Source organism: Rhipicephalus sanguineus, chromosome 3 (genome assembly GCF_013339695.2).
Source record: "Rhipicephalus sanguineus isolate Rsan-2018 chromosome 3, BIME_Rsan_1.4, whole genome shotgun sequence".
Classification (NCBI taxonomy): domain Eukaryota; kingdom Metazoa; phylum Arthropoda; class Arachnida; order Ixodida; family Ixodidae; genus Rhipicephalus; species Rhipicephalus sanguineus.
In genome coordinates this window covers 187,145,763-187,165,579 of record NC_051178.1, presented here as the reverse complement: position 1 = coordinate 187,165,579, position 19,817 = coordinate 187,145,763, and the positions used below count along the sequence as shown (strand labels likewise).

The 19,817-nt window shown below is 50.4% G+C and overlaps 1 protein-coding gene across 1 annotated transcript in view; it reads left to right on the top strand.

Annotated features, from left to right (window-relative positions):
* The window catches only part of LOC119386189 (disks large homolog 1), a 92,414-nt gene extending 75,017 nt beyond the window's left edge, over positions 1–17,397 (top strand). The window contains exon 4 of the mRNA XM_037653526.2: positions 17,164–17,397. Within this exon, the coding sequence (XP_037509454.1) occupies positions 17,164–17,397 (234 nt within the window). The remainder of the gene's footprint in view (positions 1–17,163) is intronic.
* Positions 17,398–19,817: the final 2,420 nt, after the last annotated feature.

The following is a 19,817-nucleotide window of genomic DNA, read 5'->3' as shown; positions in this document are numbered from 1 at the left end:
TCTGTAGCCTTCGCTTCATTGCCAAGAAAAGTTGTCCGCGAGTATAGCATGTCCAACGACGCCAACGGAACGCGATCGTGGAGGTGCTCCGGCTTCGCATCGCCTCATGGTCCCCCCCCCCGCCCCTATCTTGCCTCGCGGCGCTGCGGCGCCGACGCAGGCAGCGTCGCGGCAGCGTCTTGATTGAAAAAACCGACCGCTCGCGCTGCACAACCGTTCACTGACCACCCGCATAAATAGGCACGGATTTTGACCTCCAAGGTAGTGCGTGTGTGCGAATTGCTCCTGTGCGTGATTAAACAATGAAAATTCACAGCGTACATGTAAAATTAAAGTGAGCTGAAATCGTCATAATTCTCATCGAACTTTAGTAAAAACGCGCCCGACCTCACGTCGGTGATGATGTACTGGCAGAATCACGGAAGATTCACGGTTTACCGATGAACCTCCGCAGCTTCGCCCACTCATCATAATTCACTCCGTGGATATGCTGTGATTTTTTTACTTGACGCGCTAGAGCCGAGTTCGCGTAAGCCACCGTATCAGCTTCCATAACGGCTTTTCTGTCGCCTTCCCCCTTTAGACTGTACGGCCGAGTGAATTTGAATTGTATATTAGTTTGGGGGACAACACGATGTCTTTGCAATGTACCGCCTTGTTGCTTTGGGAAACGAGAGTTAGTTTGTTAATAGCCGTCGCTACTTCGAAGTCTACCGACTTTCGCCGTTGTCGTCCTGGCTTCCATTCAAGGGGCAGTGACACCGATTTTCGAAGCTGACTTTATTCCGCTATACAAATCTTAAAGTCAACTTTTGCATGGCGAACCTAGTGACATCGACGCTAGCGTGACGTCAGGCTACAGTATCCATTCTGGTGACTTCACGTATATCACTGTGGCTAGTTGTGGTGACGTCAGCTACGAAAACATACAAAATAGTCGCTTGCGCGTCACCAACAGAGCCACGGAGCGGAGCGGCCGTGGAATCGTCACGATACCTTGCGCGAGAACGTGACGAGAAGCTCATACCGTGTCTTGACGCCAGCGTGCAGAATGAACTGAAACCAGCTTTCTTTAAAAAAAATATTTTAATTAACTTTTCAGTGCGCGCTCACGTTTACCAGTACATTCTTTGGGCTCTTGAGGGCTTGACCTTTCATTTGGCGCAAAGAACGACAACTGAACATTTTCGTGTCTGTACCCGGTTATCTTCACTGTAGGGTGCTTTGCACCTTTATGATTGTTTAAGCTTTCCCACCTTCCATAGACGAACCTCTTTAACGTGGTCTGGAAAGGATCCAGTAGTTTAACAGTAGATGTGAAGAAAAACTTACCTTGTTGATGTGTCTCTACTCGTTGTTCTTAGAGCTAAGTGCAAGTTTAATTTTCTACAGAAGTGACTCGTGCAAATGCCGGTGTCCGTTATTAGAAGGCTAGACTGGCTGTCGTACAGCGGTGACAGGGACGAATGTGTTGACGTGTAAACAATTATCTTGTCGAGGCGAAACGCAGGTAAGATGAAAATGCAGCGCGCCTGGCTTGAGGAAAAGAGAGAGAGAGAGAGAGAGAGAGAGAGAGAGAGAGAGAGAGAGAGAGAGAGAGAGAGAGAGAGAGAGAGAGAGAGAGAGAGAAAAGAAAAAGAATAAGAAGGAAACGTGGGAACGGCTGCATTTCTTTGGATACGCGGCTAAGTCGCTATTTTCTGGATCAGTTTAGATCGTTGGAGTCCGTTTTCCTGTGCGACTCGCGGGCGTTCATCGTATTTTTGCTGACGTTTCTTGAACAGTCTAGACGGCATCGTCGTTGCAGTTTTGTTCGTCATCCATTGGTCGCTTTGTTGGTGGTCCGCCCAGAAATTTCAGTCGCGGAGGGATTTGATGAGCTGTGTTTGGGAATAAGCGTTGGCATGCAGTTAGCGTTGGATGTCTTTCACCTTGGGATTGAAATATCTCTTTTTTTTTCTTTAGTGTTTTATATCTGCATTTCCTTCTGTATTTTGGAACGGCGTGAGCGAGGTGAAGACTTCTTCAGATGAAATCGGAATTGCGGACGTTTTGGCTGAGCGTCTGTATAAAACCTTGTATACTGTAGTGCGACCTTGTATACTGTAGAAAATGAACTGTTGTAATAATCTAAGAATGATATCACCATATTTAATGTTGTTCATTGTTGTTACTCGTAAGTACATAAATGGGCGTACATGTTTTAGACTTCGGGAGGGCTAGCATCTCGCCTCCGTCGAAACGCGGCCCCCGCTGTCGGGATTCCATCACGCGACCTTCGGGTCAGTAATCGAGTGTCATAACCACGGGACCACTTCGGCGGGTGGGGAGGTCAGCTTCATAAAGCAGACTGTCGGCAGAATTGGTACGCAAATAGTGCGTTTCCATCATCGCGTTTCGCTTCCTTTGTGTCAATGTCTCGCGCTCTTCTCTTCCAAACGCCATCTTTTCTCTCCAGTTGAAGCGGCTGTTGCTATCTGAATGCGGATCCGATTTCGACGTCCTGTGCCCCGCAGTAAAAAAAAGGCTGCCCGCACTCTCCGCATCTTGTTTTTCTTATTGCCCCAACATCTCCGGCAAATAACCTACTTGCCCCGCTGTCTTATCATTCCTGTCACCCGCCTTCGGGATTTTTATTACGTACGTCTCTTTTTTTCGTCTTTTTTTTTTGTTCCTCTGTCGGTTTTGTCTCTTAACAGCTTTCTTTGATCGCCAGTGACAAACGCTGACAGGAAGATGCGCGTTCGGTGGGCACACTGACGCTATGTGGGCGAGTGCTCGACAAAAAATGCGAGACGCGAAAAGTATCTCTCGGTCGTGCCGAAAGCAGCGTAGGCGGCGGGTTAGAAAAAAGGATCACCGTTTGATCTTTTATGATGGATTCCGGCGTATTTCGTGCAGGCTTCGACTCTCTGCTGGCGGATTTGCAGGGCTGCTGTAAGATGTCGGCGCGTTGGATTGGCTCTCCGTATGCCGGCATCGGTTTAGTGAGTGATGGGATAACGGAAGAGAAACAAAGAAAGAAAGGAAGGAAGAAAGAGAGAGAGGAGGAGGAGGGGGAAGGGGTTCACGTTTGCGTAAAGCTAAGTGTAGATAACCATGGACAGATACGTAGAGGTTAGATGGATGAGGGACAGATGAGATGGATGCACAAAGGGAGGTATTAGAAGTAAGGAAATAAGGGGCGCGAGGAGGAGGGAATGAGGAGAGGAGGAAAGGATGAATAGCTGCCGTGTCTTGTTTTTTCTGACTGCCCTTGCGTGCCGCCGTGAGAGCGGCGCGGGACCGTTCACAAAAATAGGACGGAGGACAAAGCACGCTCTAATAAGACAAAGCGCACTCCAAAGCACGCCCTTCGGAATGCGTATACAGGGCGAAGGATGTTGGCGGTGAGGATCTCTGCTCGGCAAAGTGGTACTAACCGGGCCGCAGCTGCGCGTTGGGCTAAGTGAGGCTGTGGCGTCGCTGCCACCGCAAGCGCGGCAAAGTTCTCGCCGCTGCCAGTGGCGGTTTGATGATATTCTCCGAACACCACTCATGGTTCTCGGACGCCTTGCCGTTTCTTTCGCACTTCGCCATTCCACGAGCATCGTACGGGCACGTGTCACTTTGGAAGGGATTTCGTTTTCTTTTGGAGAGAGTCCTTTCCTCGGCGTCGTGTTCGCTGAACAGGGACGTGGTGTGTGTTATTAGGTGTTAGTTTGCAGTTTGTCATTCACTGTCTTTGTTGGAATTATTTGTCGGTTCGCGATTTAACACGGTCGCGGGGGCGAATCCCAGCTGGCCGTGGCCGCATTTCTATGGAGGCGAAATGCGAGAGGCCCGCGTACTTAGATTTATACTCCGTTTCATACATCAGGTGCAACGCTGTGGAAGCTATGCAAGAAGTTCAGCCAGCAAAATGTGTAAATCTGCGTGTCTTGTGCTTGGCCTCCGCGATCAGTTCCGGCTGCGCGCTGCCAATGCCAATCGCGGAGGCCAGAATACAAAAAAAGAAAAGGCGCTAGCGTCCCAAACAAACTACGACAGCACTTTAAATAACGGGGTACGTTATTTCTTGGGCACAAATCGCCTCTTTATTATACAGCCCCTCTAACGAAAAAAAAAAAAACATAGTACGGGTGTTTTCAAGTCATTGAACCCTTTCTTCGCGCGAACGCATCTATTGCCACGAAGTTCTCGCGTAGCTTCCTCAGCGTTGCACCTGATGTATGAAACGGAGTATAGGTGTACGTTAGAGAACCTCAGGTGGTCGCAATTTTCGGAGCCCTTCACTTCAACATTCTTCATGATCGTATCGGGGTTTTAGGACGTAAAACGCCAACAGTTATTACTATCATTAGCGGAGTAACATGGCGTCTTGTATTTTTACGTCAACCCGGCAACGCAGAAGTAGTCAAAGTAACATTATAATGTGTTTAGTGGCGTTGCGGTCGGCCATATAGCTATATGAGTGTCGTAAAAAATAATTGGATGAGAGCCGCGTGGGTATGGCGTCCGTTTAAATGACGCCTTGCTCTTGCTTTTGGCGGTCACTTCCGCCTTTGACGTGTCATAAGCTAACCACAACCCTCCCGATTACTTGATATAACCCGTGGCCACATCGCCCTCCGCTTACATTTTCTCTGTTGATGTCATGTGATCTCACCCAATTCCTCCCGACAAACTTCCCATTATTCATTTACGTTTATTTTCGCGACATATACCGCCTTCCACAAGGCACACTTTCATAGTGACTCTGCTTTGAAATAGGCAAATAACAATATGTTAGGCTATTGTTGGCCCTGATATTGGGGCCCTCTTGTCGTCGTCTTCTTGTCCAGTTCGCGCTGAGAATGCTTCTGAGCTTATGACTTCTGAGCCTATGACATCAGCTGCTTTATACCGAGCTCGTGTACACCGGACTTCGCGTTAAGACGTGCAAGGCCTGTTTACCGTCTTCGTCGGTGCTTGTTTCGTGAGCCCGGACATCGTTCTGCAGCGCCCTCTGCAATGTTGATACAAAGTCGGGGTCCGTTTTCTTTACTTGTCCGCCGGACATGGCGTCTCGTTTTTTATTTACAACACTCGCTTAGTCGCTACGTATACGTGAGCTCGTTTCTGGAATGATCGATATTCGTCGAAAAACGCGCTTCCTGATATCCGCTCCCGCGGCCATCGATATTCCCAAGGCAGTGGTCGGTGCGCGGATCAAGAGCGCGGCCTGCATATGCTAATGACGTTTCTCTCGAAGCTCTCGCACAGGAACATACACACGAGCCTGCGTTGTGTATACCAGCACCGATTGCAGTGCGCGGACCAGGGCTTGTCAGGATTATGCCCCGAGGCGGGAACAGTGTCTTCGTGATTAGCCTGAGCCGGTGGCGTATTGAGCCCAGCATTCCCTCCCGGTTATTCCGAGCAGCGTCGTGAAGGCCTGCATGCGCTGTTCCAGCGTCCGTTGAGGAGAACGAACGCGATGAAGTGATGTCGGTGCTGGAAGATATATCCCCCCCCCCCTATTCGTTCTCGCGGCGTCCTTAGCTTATCGATATCTCGTCGCTGATAGTTCTTCGCCGAGACATCTTTAGCATAGCGGCCCACGCTTCGTACGCATTTGGCCGAGGAAACGACTTCGTCTGTAGGAAACGTTCGTGCGCTGAACTTTCGCCGCGCTGCACCGAATTAACGCTGGCAGTGCGTGTAAGCCGCGCTAGCCGAGCTCGATGGAGCCCTTGTAAGTCTATATGGGAGCCTGCTAATCTTGCCCGTGGTTTAGTTGAGAGAGGCCGTTCGGCTCGCTTCGGCGGGAATAAATCCGCGTTTTGGAAACTTCGCGAGTAGTCGCGCGCAGCGCAATCGCTTCTCGGTCCGATCGAATCTGACATTTTCGCGGATCGAAGTTACTTATCGGTTGGCTGTTTAACACTTGTAGCGGGAACTCTCTAATCTAAAGTTTAAAGGTTGTTTTTCCTTATACGGACGCGTTTAATGAGCGCCAGGGTCTTTGCGTTACAGTCATGTTTACTTGGCGTATAGTGCAGGCGCCGTTTTCGAGTAATCCAGTATGGCGATAGCGGCGAGGTCACATACAATCACGTCTAACAACGAGGGCACCGTGATTTAGATTTCGTGTGAGCGCTTTTCTGCAAAGAAAGAAAGAAAGAGAAAAAAAAAAAGAAAGAAAGAAAGAAAGAAAGAAAGAAAGAAGAAAGAAAGAAAGAAAGAAAGAAAGAATAAGAAAGAAAGAAAGAGAAAGAAAGAAAGAAAGAAAGAAAAAGACATAAATAAGGAAATAACAAATGAATAGAGAGAGATGAGGTGGCTGCACCAGCGCTAGGTTTAAAGCTCGCAAGCTCCTTCAAGTGTCGTGATGTAGAGTAATCACGCTATACGTTGGTGCAGGCCAGGCTAACGCATGTGTAACCCGGAGCCAAGTCGTCTCATCGACCGTTGTTCCGCTACTCCTAAGTGATGACCGTGGGCGTAGACGACCTTTTCATCCGTTTGAGCCACGCTCGTTGCCGCGTGGGCAGAGCATAGTATCCCTTGCCTCCTTTGAGCATAGGAAAGAGTTAAAGGGCTCGGCGTACTCTGTGGTAGCGACGCCTAGCGCAAAGAGCTTGGTCGCCCTTTCACGTGCGATTCCTCCTCCCACGTGAGCGCGAGTAGATACATTCGACATTTTCGGGGTATAGAACGCGAACCTTCTTCACGCGTGTCCGTGTGTTGCTATTCTTTTTTCTTTCTTATTTGCTTTCTCGGTCTTCCCTCATTTTCCCCTTTGTTTCCAGCGAGGAATGTCGCTTCGTCCTCGTCTTCCTTTATTAATTCCCCACGGGATTGCTCGTAAATTTTGAACGCTCGGTGCGTCGCGAGATGCGATGCCGCGCCGGCAAGGCTTCCCTGCACACAACGGCCACGATGAAAGCACGCCGCGGGCGCGTGGATATAAAAGAGCTTCGGCAGGGCTTTTTTCATTGACGAGGCAGCTATAGCGCACCACGGTGTCACCGGGAAACGCGCTGCGCTCCGCCTCGGTGTTTTTATATTATTATTCCCACGCTCGCATGCATGATAGCCCGGACGAACGTGAGGAAAAAAAAATATAATACTAACACCGAAGGGTAAGAAGGAGCGAAAGCGGACGAGTTGGAATCCGCGGCACGCACACATACGTGCACGCATGCGTAGGCGTGCTATTGACATTTCAGTAAAGCAAACAGCGTTTCGTCATTCCATTCACCGAAGCGAGGTGCGTCAGGGGCGCTAGTCTTTAATTTCGATGGCTTTTTTTTTTCTTTCTCTTTGCTTCAGGCCGGATGTCTTGGTTCGAGCAGTGAACGTGATTGAGCCGGCGTAGAGCTGTAGCTGGCGCTCGTTGGGCGTTTTTTTTTTATTTCTTAGCAGGAATGGAGCTTGTAGTGCAGGTGAGTTTATTGAAGAGTAAGATGGCGGCCATGGTTTATGAAGCTGTATACGTACAGGCACGCATGCAGCGCCCCGAGAGAATGGAAAATGGGGAATTTTTGTGCGCTGTACCGTGATCCAGCATCTTCTATATGACACGCTACGCATGGCTTCATAGAAGTAAAACTTGCTTTGGTGGAACACGGCATAAATAGTTGTTCCCGTGTTTTTCATTCTTTTCTTTCTTTTTTTGTTAACCGGGCTCCCAAACTCTTAGTATGGTCACAGCATTTTTGGATAAGCACCGTTTCACTTGTTTCTGGGCTAATTCATCATCGCGTCAGTTAGCCAGTTTCTTTTTCAATATTCTGCGTTGCACCGCTTTTGAGACGTTAAATCCCATGAAGCAACGAGGACGGCGAGTAGGTATCAATTGCCTAGCCTATATTCGTGCCCCGTCAAACGAAGGTACGCAAGAGCGTGAAATGGCGGAGCGTTGCGGGGACTTAGGTTTGTGAATAGGACGTATTTGCTCGCTGTATACAGGTATAGTCAAGGCAGTCAAAGCGGCTGACCTATACAGTCGCGCACATGCCCGCTTCTCGGGATATTCTTCCTTCGTCGCACACACTTCGTCCCTCCGTAACATGAGCAAAGACGAAGCATGCAAGGACGATAGCGCTCGTTCCACTCGTATACGCAGACTTGAATTTCTTACATCTTTCCATAAACAGCTTTATCAACGTGGGAACGCGTGCACTCACGAACATGTCAGCACCGGTCCGCACTCTCGCCTTCGGTCCTGCGCGGCACCACTCAGGGGCACGCGAGCAAAGAACGCGAGGAGAAGAAGCACTTCGATCTTGCGCACGTACCCTGAAGCCCTACGCAGGGTGCGGTCGTGCTCCCCATCCCACCTCCGTTTTCTTTTTTTGTCCTCTCTGACACCCAGGGAGGATTGTGGCGTGGTCGATTTAGTGGGTCAATAGATGTCACCACGGCCACCACCAACGCCGCTGAAGGTGGCGGCGGTGCGATCGCGCCTCGTTGACCGGCCGCGATAAGCCGACCTCGGATGCCCTCCTCGCTATCCCTTTCTGTCACACGGCAACCGCGGGTCCTAGGGATGCGATTATCGCTTTGCTCGCCCGCAGAATCAGCAAGAGCAACCGCGAGGAGGGAGGGCATTCTTTCCGCGGTGGTGACGATAATGGTTCGGCCTTTGATATCCTCCTCGGCTGGCTTGTCTTGGGTTCCGCAGCCAGCCTGCAGGTTCAGATACGGGCTTGCACTCGGGGCTCGTGGAAGGGACGTCAAGGCGAATGCTTCCGGGAAAGAAGAGAAATGGTAACAGGGGACATTAACTTCATTGAGCGAGCGCGTTATATTATATAGCTCGAAGGAATATCGGGGCCGCTGAACGGCTTTTGCTTCGAGCAGGGGTGAATTCATTACGGGTTTCATGCGCCCCCTTCCCTAATGAGATACTTGGCACCTTTGTTGGAGCGGTTCCAGGTGGCTTTTTCAGGGCTCGTATTAACAATAAGGAGCGCTCGCACGGGATGGTCATTAGCGCGCTCGGTTCGCGGGCTCTGGTCGCGTCCACGAGTGTGTGTGCATTGCTTGCGAGGGCATACATTGTTGGCGCGTCCGTTACTGTTTGCATTGTTCGCGTCGCACGTCGGAGCTCGGGTTCCGCTTCACTTATCTGTGGTCAGCTGCTAGAAAGTGAGGCGTCTAGCCCGTAATTAGCGCCGTGTTTGCGAAGTAGTGGAACGTCGGCCACGTGAACGCGAATGTCGCGACACCCTACGGAGAAAGAGTACGCAGCGTTAACAGAGCATTTTAACGAAGGGGTCAGTTGTTCAGTCGGCGGCATTGTGGGCAGGAAGGAGACCGAGGAATGTGAAGGTGGGCGATAAGCGATGAAAGGATACGCGAGGCGCACACGGTAACGATGGGCAACACAACAGCGGCACTCTCATTGAATGACATCGCAGACTGAAAAGCTGTCAGAAATGTGTAGTGCGGGCTTCAGCGCACACGTTGCAAGGGCGGCGCCAGAGGGGCACACGGGGGGCACCGCGGCTATAGAAATGCCTAAAACTATTTGCTGTATAAATGGGTAAAATAATATATCGATAAAAGTGTGACAAGTGACTTTGGTGATGTTTGCTATGAGTCAGAGGGAACAGCAAAGCAGTTCGATGCACGTAATGCGCTTTGCAGCCGACATTGTTGCCCTCTCGACAACTTGCGTCGGCTTTGTTGGCTCTCACGCTGCGATTTGCTGACCTGTCGAAGTGGGAACGAAGTGACCACAAAAACACGCCGGGTTAAGGAAGCTGGCTCAAAAACTATGTATACCTTCTCTTTCTCCCTCTCTCTCCCTCTCTTGCGCTTCTCTCCCCCCCCCCCCCGCCCCTTTTCTTTTTGAAACGTACCGAAAAAAGAAAAAAAAAGATTTCTGATGAGTTTTTCCTGCTCTTCTCTCGTTCTGAATCTGCGTGGTTCAAGTTTTAACTTCTTGTTCAGTATGCACGCGCAAACGACGAGAACAGCGCTTGCAGCTGCGTGGTTATGAGGGTGATGGAAGATCGAGAAGTATGCGACGAGCACAGCTCACCAAGGAGCCAAGACTCTCAACGAAGAGAAAGTGAATGGGAGATGCGGCGGTGTTGGAAAAAGCCAGAGCGAGGGCGTGAGAACAGCAGCAACAAGAAAGGTGGTGTTAAATGCTTTTGTTCTCGCGGGAAGGAAAAAAAACAAAGGCGGCCGTGCATGCTCTCGAGGCAGCTGGCACCGCGCCCACAAGACTACCTAGCCGGCCAACAGAAAATCCCAAGCTAAGCGTGCTCTAGTTCCAGTTGCACGTTCTTTGGTGTAAGGGAGAGAGGGTGAGAGGAGGAGGGGGAGGAGGGAGAAGAATAAGACGAAAGCAAGAGTTGGGGGAAACATCCGAGGTGCCGCGGTGAAGGTGCCCAGCACGTCTCGCGGAGAACTTGGAAGGGAGCCGAGAAAAACGTGACGGGCTGCGGAGCTGAGGATAGAAAAGCCACGCCGTTGCTCGCTAGTGCGAACTGCGTGCGACGAGAGTTTGCATGCCGAGGCTGGCATACATACGCGCCTCGGTAAAGGCGCGCGAAGACGAGGCAGTGAGAAATTGCCGGCGAAAAGAAATGTGAGATGAAGTTTGTGTCGTCGTTTCGTTTTTTTCGTTGCTTGCTATTGCGAAGAATGATAGAAGATAGGGGACACGTTCTTCTCGGGTCTCGTGCCGCGAGGTTCGTTGTCGTTGTGTAGATAATTCGTTTCCGAACGTGAATTGCCGCTTTCGCACCGAAGTCGCTCGTTTTGAAAGATTTTCGTGCTGAACGCGGGATCCATCTGTCAAAAAGAAATGACCACCTTTCTGCGAGGACTTGCATTCTACGGTTGACAAGCATTCAGAATAAATAAATAAAAAAAAAAGAGTTCTTGATGGGTCGGGGTCGTTGTAAGTCCCAGCAGCTTTGATGCAACGCGGAACGACACACGGACACGAGAAGGCACATAAGGACACCACACAGCGCTTTGATATAGCGTTTAGCGCTATATCAAAGCTGTTCAGATGATTCACTAACAAGCGCACATTGCAACCTTTGCAAGTCCCAAACTGCGAGAAAACAGCAAACTTCAAACACATGCTTGGCGTATAGACTATGTTACGTAAGGCATATGGGCGCCGCCATCATGGGCTGTTAAACGAATGTTTTCTTATTTTTGTATATCTGACGCGAACTGATGAAGTCAGGAAACGCCGAACGCACCAACCCAACAGTTTTCATGTGTATACGCCCACCGTAACACCGTTCGCTTAGTTGTTCAAGGTAAAACACGGCAAGGTTAAGAGCCCGGCATGGCGGCACCGAAAGCCGTCCGTATATAAGTTCCCGCTGTGTCGACAAGGGTACCAGTATGAGCTGGTTGGTTCACTGTGAACTGGTTTATAGCATAGGGCTTAAACAACCGATGACAACAGATGAAGCAACAGACGGACACAAGCGCTAAATTTCAACAACGAAATTTAATTTCCAGGATAGGTCGTATATACGCACACACTGTCACGTGACAGTGCGACCCATCCTGGAAATGAAATTTCGTTGTCGAAAGTTAGCGCTTGTGTCCGTCTGTTGCTTCATCTGTTGTCCTCGGTTGTTTAAGCCCTATGCTACAAGCCAGTTCCCGCTGTGTCGTCGCTGCGCCGGCGTCATTAAAGGAGCGGTTGTGGCTCCGTGTCACGCTCGCTCGACGTCGAAGTGTGGCCGTGCCGGAAACGTGCGCCGAGGCCGGAAGTGGTTCGCAAGCAGGAAATAGATGTAGGACTAGAAAGGGTTGGTTGTATTGAAAGTATATAGTATCGTCGGGTAAGAATGCTAAGCCTACGCGCTCACTCTTGCAAGGAGGGAGATAAAGCAAAACTCTGTAAGAGGAGGACGGCAGAAGAAAGGTTAAGGAGAAACGCCAATGAACATGATTGATATCTTCATTTTGCTTCTTGCATCTTTAGCGACAAATATTTGAGGCCTGCTTGTCGTCTTGATTTAACTCTTGTCTATCTTGTATTGTGCACCTTGCTCTCTGAATGTCATCTTGTATTGGTTGGAGTTAATATGATATTAAATCATATGGACCGTGACCATATAGAGACTCGGCAAAGGACATACGTTTTCTAGCGTGTACACATATACGAATTAACTCACCGTGGAAAGTCTCTTCAGTCGCTTGCGGAGTACCATGTTCGACACACTTGCCGAAGTTGTGAAGCAGCGCAATACAGCAGTGCAGTGCAACAGTTACGTAAGTTCGCTTACCCGAAGAGAATGGGCGTACTCTTGAATCAGTATATTCACGTCGAAGCAAGGGCGACGGACTAAACCGACATCAAACGAATTTGCGAAGCTGAACGTTTGCTTCAGCGTCGGATTGGGCCTCTTGGTGCATCATGATGAAGGATAATGAAGGAGCATGAGAAGTCCGTCGCGGTGGTACAGTGGTGACGGTGCTGGGCTACTGACCCGAAAGGCGCGAGTTCGACCTCGTTCTGCGGCGGTCGCATTTCGATGGAGGCGAAATGTTAGAGGCCCGTGTACCGTGCGATGTGGGTGCACGTGAAGGAACACAGCAGATGGTCGAAATTTCCGGAGCCCTCCACTACGGCGTGCCTCATAACAGCATCGTGGTGATGGCGCGTAAAACCCCATGTATTATTATTGGGAGCGTGAGAAGAAACCAGGACAGAAAGAGCGCTCTTTCCGGCCTTTTTTCTTCTCGTGCTTCTGCGCTGTTAATCATCCGTCATTCTGAATGTTTCGTGACTGTTCACAGAGCAAGCGAGTGACTAGCGATAATATACGTCCTGAAAGTACATAACACCTGCTCGATCGAGACCTGCGTGTGTTTCAGCAAGAATAATACCTCTGTCACACGGCCACCACCGAACTCCATTTCACTCCGTTCGGCATTTAACTCCCTGACGGAGCATTACGAGAATGGAGTTGTGGCCGTGCTACACGGCTCAGTGCAAGCTTTTGACGGTTGCCGCATGGGGCAGAAACAGCGCTGCTGCGCTCGTCGAAACGTCCATTTTTTTGCCTCTGCAGTCGCCTTTAAAGCAACAAAAACGTGTTTTTGTGTGTTGATGAAGTGCTCGGAATCACCATTGCTGTCACAGTGCTTGTGCGTGCGCCTCACACGTGCAGAAACAAATATGGCACTACGCTTCACAGCGGCGGCTTGGCGAGGCGTTGGTGTGGAGAGTACAAGCGCTGATGTCCGAAAAAATACAACTAAAACTTACACTACGGGGCGTGAAATGCTACGCAAAAAAAGAGCATAGTTTTTAAAATTATAACTGAGCTCATTAGGACGATTTTGCTAGTGCGATTTTCAGCGTAGCAGCAGCTGGCTGGGAACGAGAGTACTCCATCGAGCCAAAATGGTCACTACCGAACTCCCTCCACCAAAAGCTCCATTTAACTTCCTCAGCGAAATGATGACCGTGTGACATGAACCCCATCTCCCTCGAGGAAAAGACGAGGGAGTTAAACGGAGTTCATGGGAGCCCGTGTGACAGGGGCATAAACCTACGGCAGCCGAGCATATCCGGAGCGATTATCAGAAACAGGTCACTGCTTTGTTTCAAAGCGATTGACAAAGGAGGAACGGCGCAGCGTCTGGACAAGTCGTAATGATCTGCGAAAGCATGCTTGGCTGCTGACCCGAAAGACGTCGGCTCGATCCCGGCCGCATTTACGGAGCCCACCACTATACGGCACATCTCATAATCATATCGTGGTTTCGGCACGTAAAGCCCCAGCAATTACTATTATATCCGAAAGCAAAATACACATCCTTTGGAGCTCTGGTCGCAGCTTTGGATTGTCAATCCACACTCTTGGCGGTATCCTGCGAAAGAGAAGTTCCCTAAGCCGCGAAGGCGTCGTGCGCCTTCACTGCAGTCACAGACGCAGTTGAAGGAGGCCATGGCGCGGCACCCATCGCCATGAATAGGGCCACCTGCGCTTGCTCTTTACTGAGCATGCCAACGGGAAGGTAACTCTGCGATCATTTCAGTTCCACTTTTGCCCGAATACGTAGAGTCTACTCGCTATAGCATCACGCTGCCCGTCTAACAGTTCCACTTTCCGATCTGGCTGCCCGAGGAGAGCTCTGTGCGCGTTTACGAGAAGGTTTAGCCCTTTCCTCCTATAGCAACGAATGTGCGAATATATCGGTTCGAAACCGCAGGCGAACATCGGTATCCGTCACTAGCGCCGGCGAGCTGATGGCAGCATCGCCGGGTCAGCGGTTTCCTAAGCAAGCCCGTGCCAAGCACTCGCCCCTCGCGCATCACGCACGTGAAAGGGGCCGGTGGCCGAAAACATCGCGCGCCGCCGGTCACCCGTTGTCCGTGAGCCACGGGTTCGCGCTTTTGTCCAACAGGGTGAGGCCCGTATGCCGCCAAGCTAAAAGGCCGGCGCACGAATGGAGGAGGAGAAGCGCTGGGGTTGTAGCGCCGGAGGCGCATCGCGTGCGTGCGTGCGTGCTGGCGAGCGCGTGCCCCTACTTTTCGCTGCCCCGTGCCTCCCATCTGCCCGGGTCATCAGGCGCGGCCTGAGCGCGGCGCTGATCCATCTCGGGGGATTTGGCGGGCCCTCCCGTGCCGTCCCGACATGTTTATCATCGCGGACCAACGACTCCTCTCTCTCTTCACTGAGCTTACCAAGCAGCGCCCGCGGCAGCAATCGCCGTGCTCTTACGGCATGCTGCTGTTGCTGCCGCCGGTGCTTCGGCGCTGCCGTCCCCGCGGACCTAGCAGCTCCTTCGCGTGCGTGTGTGTGTGTACGCAAGGATCGCTTGCATTGCCTGCCTATAGGAGGGCACGAGAAGGGGCGGTGCTAGAGACATGCTCCGTAATACCTGCTTGCTGACTGGCTCTTTGCTGGCTTCCGAAGAAACTCGATTTTCGGAGTAGGGGGAGAGAAAGAGAGAGAGAGAAAAAAAGGCTGATTCTTGAGTTTGCGCTCGAGATTTAGCGGCAAGGTTCGGGTGGGGAAGCGTAGAACTGTCACTGAAGTGCGCGAAAGCTCTCAAAAACCTTGTAGTGCTGAAGCCACGAACTACATTTCATAGTTTAAAAAAGCGGGACGTTACCTTTGAAAGATCGGCAAGTTTCGGATTTGCGAAACGTTAAGGGGCGATGTTCCTTAATACGCTTTACTTTCAGCGTGTTCTTTTTGTTCTATACTTCCTGTTGCTTAAGAAAAATCAACGCGCGCTGAAGCGACGTTTCGCTTATCGTCCGTCTTTCCTTCCTCCGCTGTATCATGACTGCATTGTTAAGAAATATGTCCCTATTGTGGGGGAGTCGTTGCGCTTGAATAATGCAACGTTGCCAACATTTACATGTGTTTTCATCGTGCTCTAGTTCCCTCATATTTTGTGTTGTGCTCAGTCTTTAGGACAGCTTTGCTTGAAGGAACGTGAAGAAACCCAGCATCGCCACTGTTGCGTAACGTGGACGTGATGTTCTCGCGATGTTCATGTTGCCAGGCGTTGTATACGGCAATGCTATGATCGGATCTTGTGTATAATGGGAGTGGTGCACACTTTATAGCCTAAGCGCACATTAGGAGGCCGTGCAGGCAATGCTCCGCTTCTTTTGTTTCACCGGCCCGTACGCCTCTGATTGGAATGCCCTTCGTTCTCCTTTCAAAGCCAAGCTGTCTATGGCTAGCTTCCGACGAGTCGCGCCCGCGGTCAAAATGACGCGTATACCCACAATTTTCGGTGCCCCTCGCCACCGCCGATGCTTTTTTCACGAGTGGCGCCACTTGCCACCAATCGTTGTGCCCCTTTGACTGTGACGTAGAGATCGCACTAGCGCTGTTGTCAGCATTTGTCTTTTGGTCTCACTGTGGGACGGATGTGTGTCGTTCGCTCGGAGGAAGAGCACGAATCGAAGGAGCGCCTACGCGCACAGAAGCGCGAGTGGGCACGAAAACGACGCGAAGCCGCTGTCACAGAGCGTGCAGCCGCAGGCTTCCATTTTTACAGTAGTGTAAGGCATTGAATTTTTTTTTTATTGCGATGGCAATTCTATGGACAGTCTCGGTTGATTTTTGCCGGCGCCGCCGTCATGCACCGTGTATATATATATATATATATATATATATATATATATATATGTATGATAAAAGCCACAAAGAAAAATAATTCAGAAAAACTTTCCGACGCGCGGAATCGAACGGGCGACCTTTCGCTTCGCAGCGCGCGGCGTTAGACGGTTAGGCCACGAATAGTACCGTCTTTCAGCCTGCTAACGGCAAGCTATTTATATACACCGTTTACTTCAGCATGCTTTCTTAGTCACCACATAGATGACGCGATGTGCGCGCGTGGCACGCTTTAGAGATCGTGGCCCCGTTCCTGCGAACGCCGTTGCTCTTCGCTCTACAGGGCGTGGTTGCCTTCGTGCGTTTATCTCGAGGAAAGAAAGGGGCGGACGGTGGGGTGGAGCGGGGGGTTGTATGTCTTGTGCTTTCCCCGCGATGTCCGCGCTGAAGTCACAGAGCGTACGAAGGTCACTTCGCTCGTTGCAGCGGCCGCGTTTGCGAAAGGAGCGCGCTGTTCAAACAGAAATAAGTAACAACTGTGACAATTAGTTCGCGCTCGTCCTACCTGTTCGTTCGTTTCGTGCGTCCTGCTTTATGTTTGAGCAGTGCGCTTCAAGTGTCGATCTGTGACGCACGATAGTTCGCGCTCGTCCTGTGTGCGTTCTTTTCGTGCGTCCTTTGGGCTCGAACGACGCGCTGGCAATTTCGAGCTGCTTTCCGTTCTTCGCGTTACATTCCAATTTATTGCTATCGCATTCATTGCTTCGCCGTTGCGGCGAAACTGTGATTTTTTTGTTTTTTTTTTAAATTTTCAATCCCTCTCCCGGTGTCGTCTTACCAACCCCCACTTCTCAATCGCCTTGCAGGGTAGTTAACCAAAACTGGCACCTGGTTAACCTCCTTGCCTTTCCTATTTCTATCTCCCTCTCTTTCTCTCATGTGGGGAAATATATAATGCAGTATACCGTCTACCGAAGCACGCAACCGTCCAACTGTAATTCTTTCTCTGCTGTGTGCTGCGTTTTGACCGGGGATAGTTCTGTGCAGTTTGCAACTTGAAATGCATAGTGGATGAACTTTCCTGACTGTTTGGGCGCACATTTCTTATTCTGTGCAGAAGTACCGGTACCCGGAGGAAGTGGACCTCCCTCCCACGTCGTCGAGGCTCAAGGACGTAGACGGCTTGGGCACCAGCGTCGACCACTACTCTTCCAGCGCCGTCGAATCGCCTAGGAAGGTGAGTGGCCCGAGCATGCGCCTTGCCTCTTCCTTGTTTGTTTGCTCGTCTCTTTGTTGTGGGCTCTCAGAGCGGCTACGAGTCGCCGGTCGAATGAGCCGTCGTTGCGTCTAAGCGCGATCACACCCCGAGCACCGTTGAGAGCGCGACGGAGACGCGTATCTACCTGTGTCTCTGCAGTCTTGGGAGTACCGGCTCTGGAACTGTACTGTAACACATAACGCTACGTGGCTCTTGGGTACTGTCGGGGTTGAGACCGCCCTTGAGCCAGCCTCAGTGACTTTTCATCGTGACCTTTCCCGAGGATCAGCACTTGGTGGAGTGTCTTAAAGGAGTACTGACACGATCTTGAGATACCGCAAAAGGGAAGTTATTCGTTTCCTCGGTACGCAGTGTCAACGCTCTCCACACACCAGAGCCAGGAAACACGTATAAAATATTTTAGTCAGAGTGCTCGAGCTTACACGACAAAGAACATAGGAACCACGAGGAGGCAGTCTTGAAAAGCACAGCGCGCTGTTCTCTGCTCAGCTCCGCATGAGAAGAAAACTGTGGGCCGTCCAGCGAGCCGGGGAAGCCGCCCGAGCCCAAGGGCTCACGGCCGATGCCGAGGCTGAGGCCCGCCCCGATTCAACTTCGCAGAACTTTATAAACAAAGCTGTTTTATTCATTCATTCATTCATTTGTAGTTTTCGTCGCCCAGCATTTGCAAGCCAACACCACCGCAATGCACATTATGATGACGAGTCAACACAGTTCGCTGGGTTTGCGAACTCCATGTACTGCATGCGGCGGAAGCCGCCGAAATCGTTGTCCGTGCCACTGGACGGCAATGCACTGATCGCTGTTTACGTGAAACTCGCAGTAGACGACAAATCTGCTGATACTACGTCTCTAGTTGTCGTCCGCACGTGACTTATACTTTCTTCAGACTGTGTTGACCCGTCACTGTGATACCACCGCTTCGATAGTGAAACCGAAAGGGGGTTTTTCGAGGTTACTGTATGAAAAATATATTCAACTAGTTACGAGGCACCAGGACACTCTACTATTTATGGTTCTCGATACCATTGTTCTTATTTTGAGCAACAATACGAATTCTAGAATTCGTGTCACAACTCTTTTAAGAGTTCGGGTACTTGACGCCCTTAATTTCGTTGCAGAGGTTGTTGTCCTTAGAAGCCTGCTGCATTCCGCGTTCCACGCGTAGTGCACCATATCGGTCGTCATTTCGTCGGTATCTTCAAACTTTGTCGGATGACAACCTACCACATGCGCTGGATTAATGCCGCTAAATTTACTATAATCGGTTATGCCGCTAAATTTACTATAACCCGCGCGCGCTGCCGTTCACGTGTGCAACGCAGTCGTCCTAGCTGGTTTGCGCTCCAACTGAAAGTGTTTTTTCTCGGCTGTTGTAAGCTACAGCACATACGCTCATGATGAAGTAACCGATCGCTCCACTTTGAATGTTCCTGTAGAGAAAAGGACAAACCGCCGTCCCCGTGGTGAGCGCGTTGACCTTGATCTTGCGCTGTCGCTGATCAGGTTTCCTTGGCATGAACATTCCCACTAAAGACTCTTCCACAAGGATCTCGTGCACCTATTTCTGAGGAACCTTTTCCTTGGCTCTCTCGGTCCTGGCTCAGTTTATCTTGTAAGCATCAGCCTTCTGCCTCCGCCTTGGTCTGGGCTGCTTCATTCGCCGCTGTGACGCTGTCTCGGTATTTGGCATCTGCAATGATGCAGCCTGTACTATCCACATTCTTATCCTCCCTGAGGTCTGCAGCTTTCTCGAAGGGCTACATTTGTGAGTAATATAGACGGTATACGCTTCTGTGTCCTCATGGCATTTCCCTTCTTTCTTCTATTTCTTTTCGCTTGATGAATTGGCTGTGATTTCCTTCCTCCGGGCACATGTAAGCACAGAGCTGAGGACAGCTTAACACCTGAATTTCTCGTCTTCGGTGTGCGCTCATCCTTGCTATCTGGTGGACTGCCTCTTTAACTTCCAAAGTCTTCCCGCTGTTCGTTCGGAGTAGTCTCTTCCTCCACAAACACCTCAGTTGTTGCAGCTCTCTTGTCATTAGCTTGACGGGTAAAGGGGGTATTCACGTGACGTCATCATGCGCCATTTTGTTGTACAATACGCAGCTTCAATGTTCTGAAGATAAGCAGATCAAAATAAGAATGCGCGCCTTTCACTGTGCTTTCTGTACAACAAAATGGCAGCCGCGATGACGTCAGTGCATACTCCCGATACACGTTGAAGAGAACTCTGACGGCATCGAAGAGACGTCTAGAAGGTGAAGTTGTTCTTCGGTGTTAATCTTTCGGATATTAGCTTCTGTATAACTTTAATTTGCCTCCTTCCAGAACGTATAACGTGTGAATATTTCTCGGGAGGTCGACTCGTCTAGCTTCTGTGCGACAAGATCGCTGTTGAACACGCAATGGCTAGATTGTCTTGACATAGACGGAGAGAGTATTTTTCCTTCTGCTTCTGTTCTAATCCGTTGCCTTATTGATTCCAA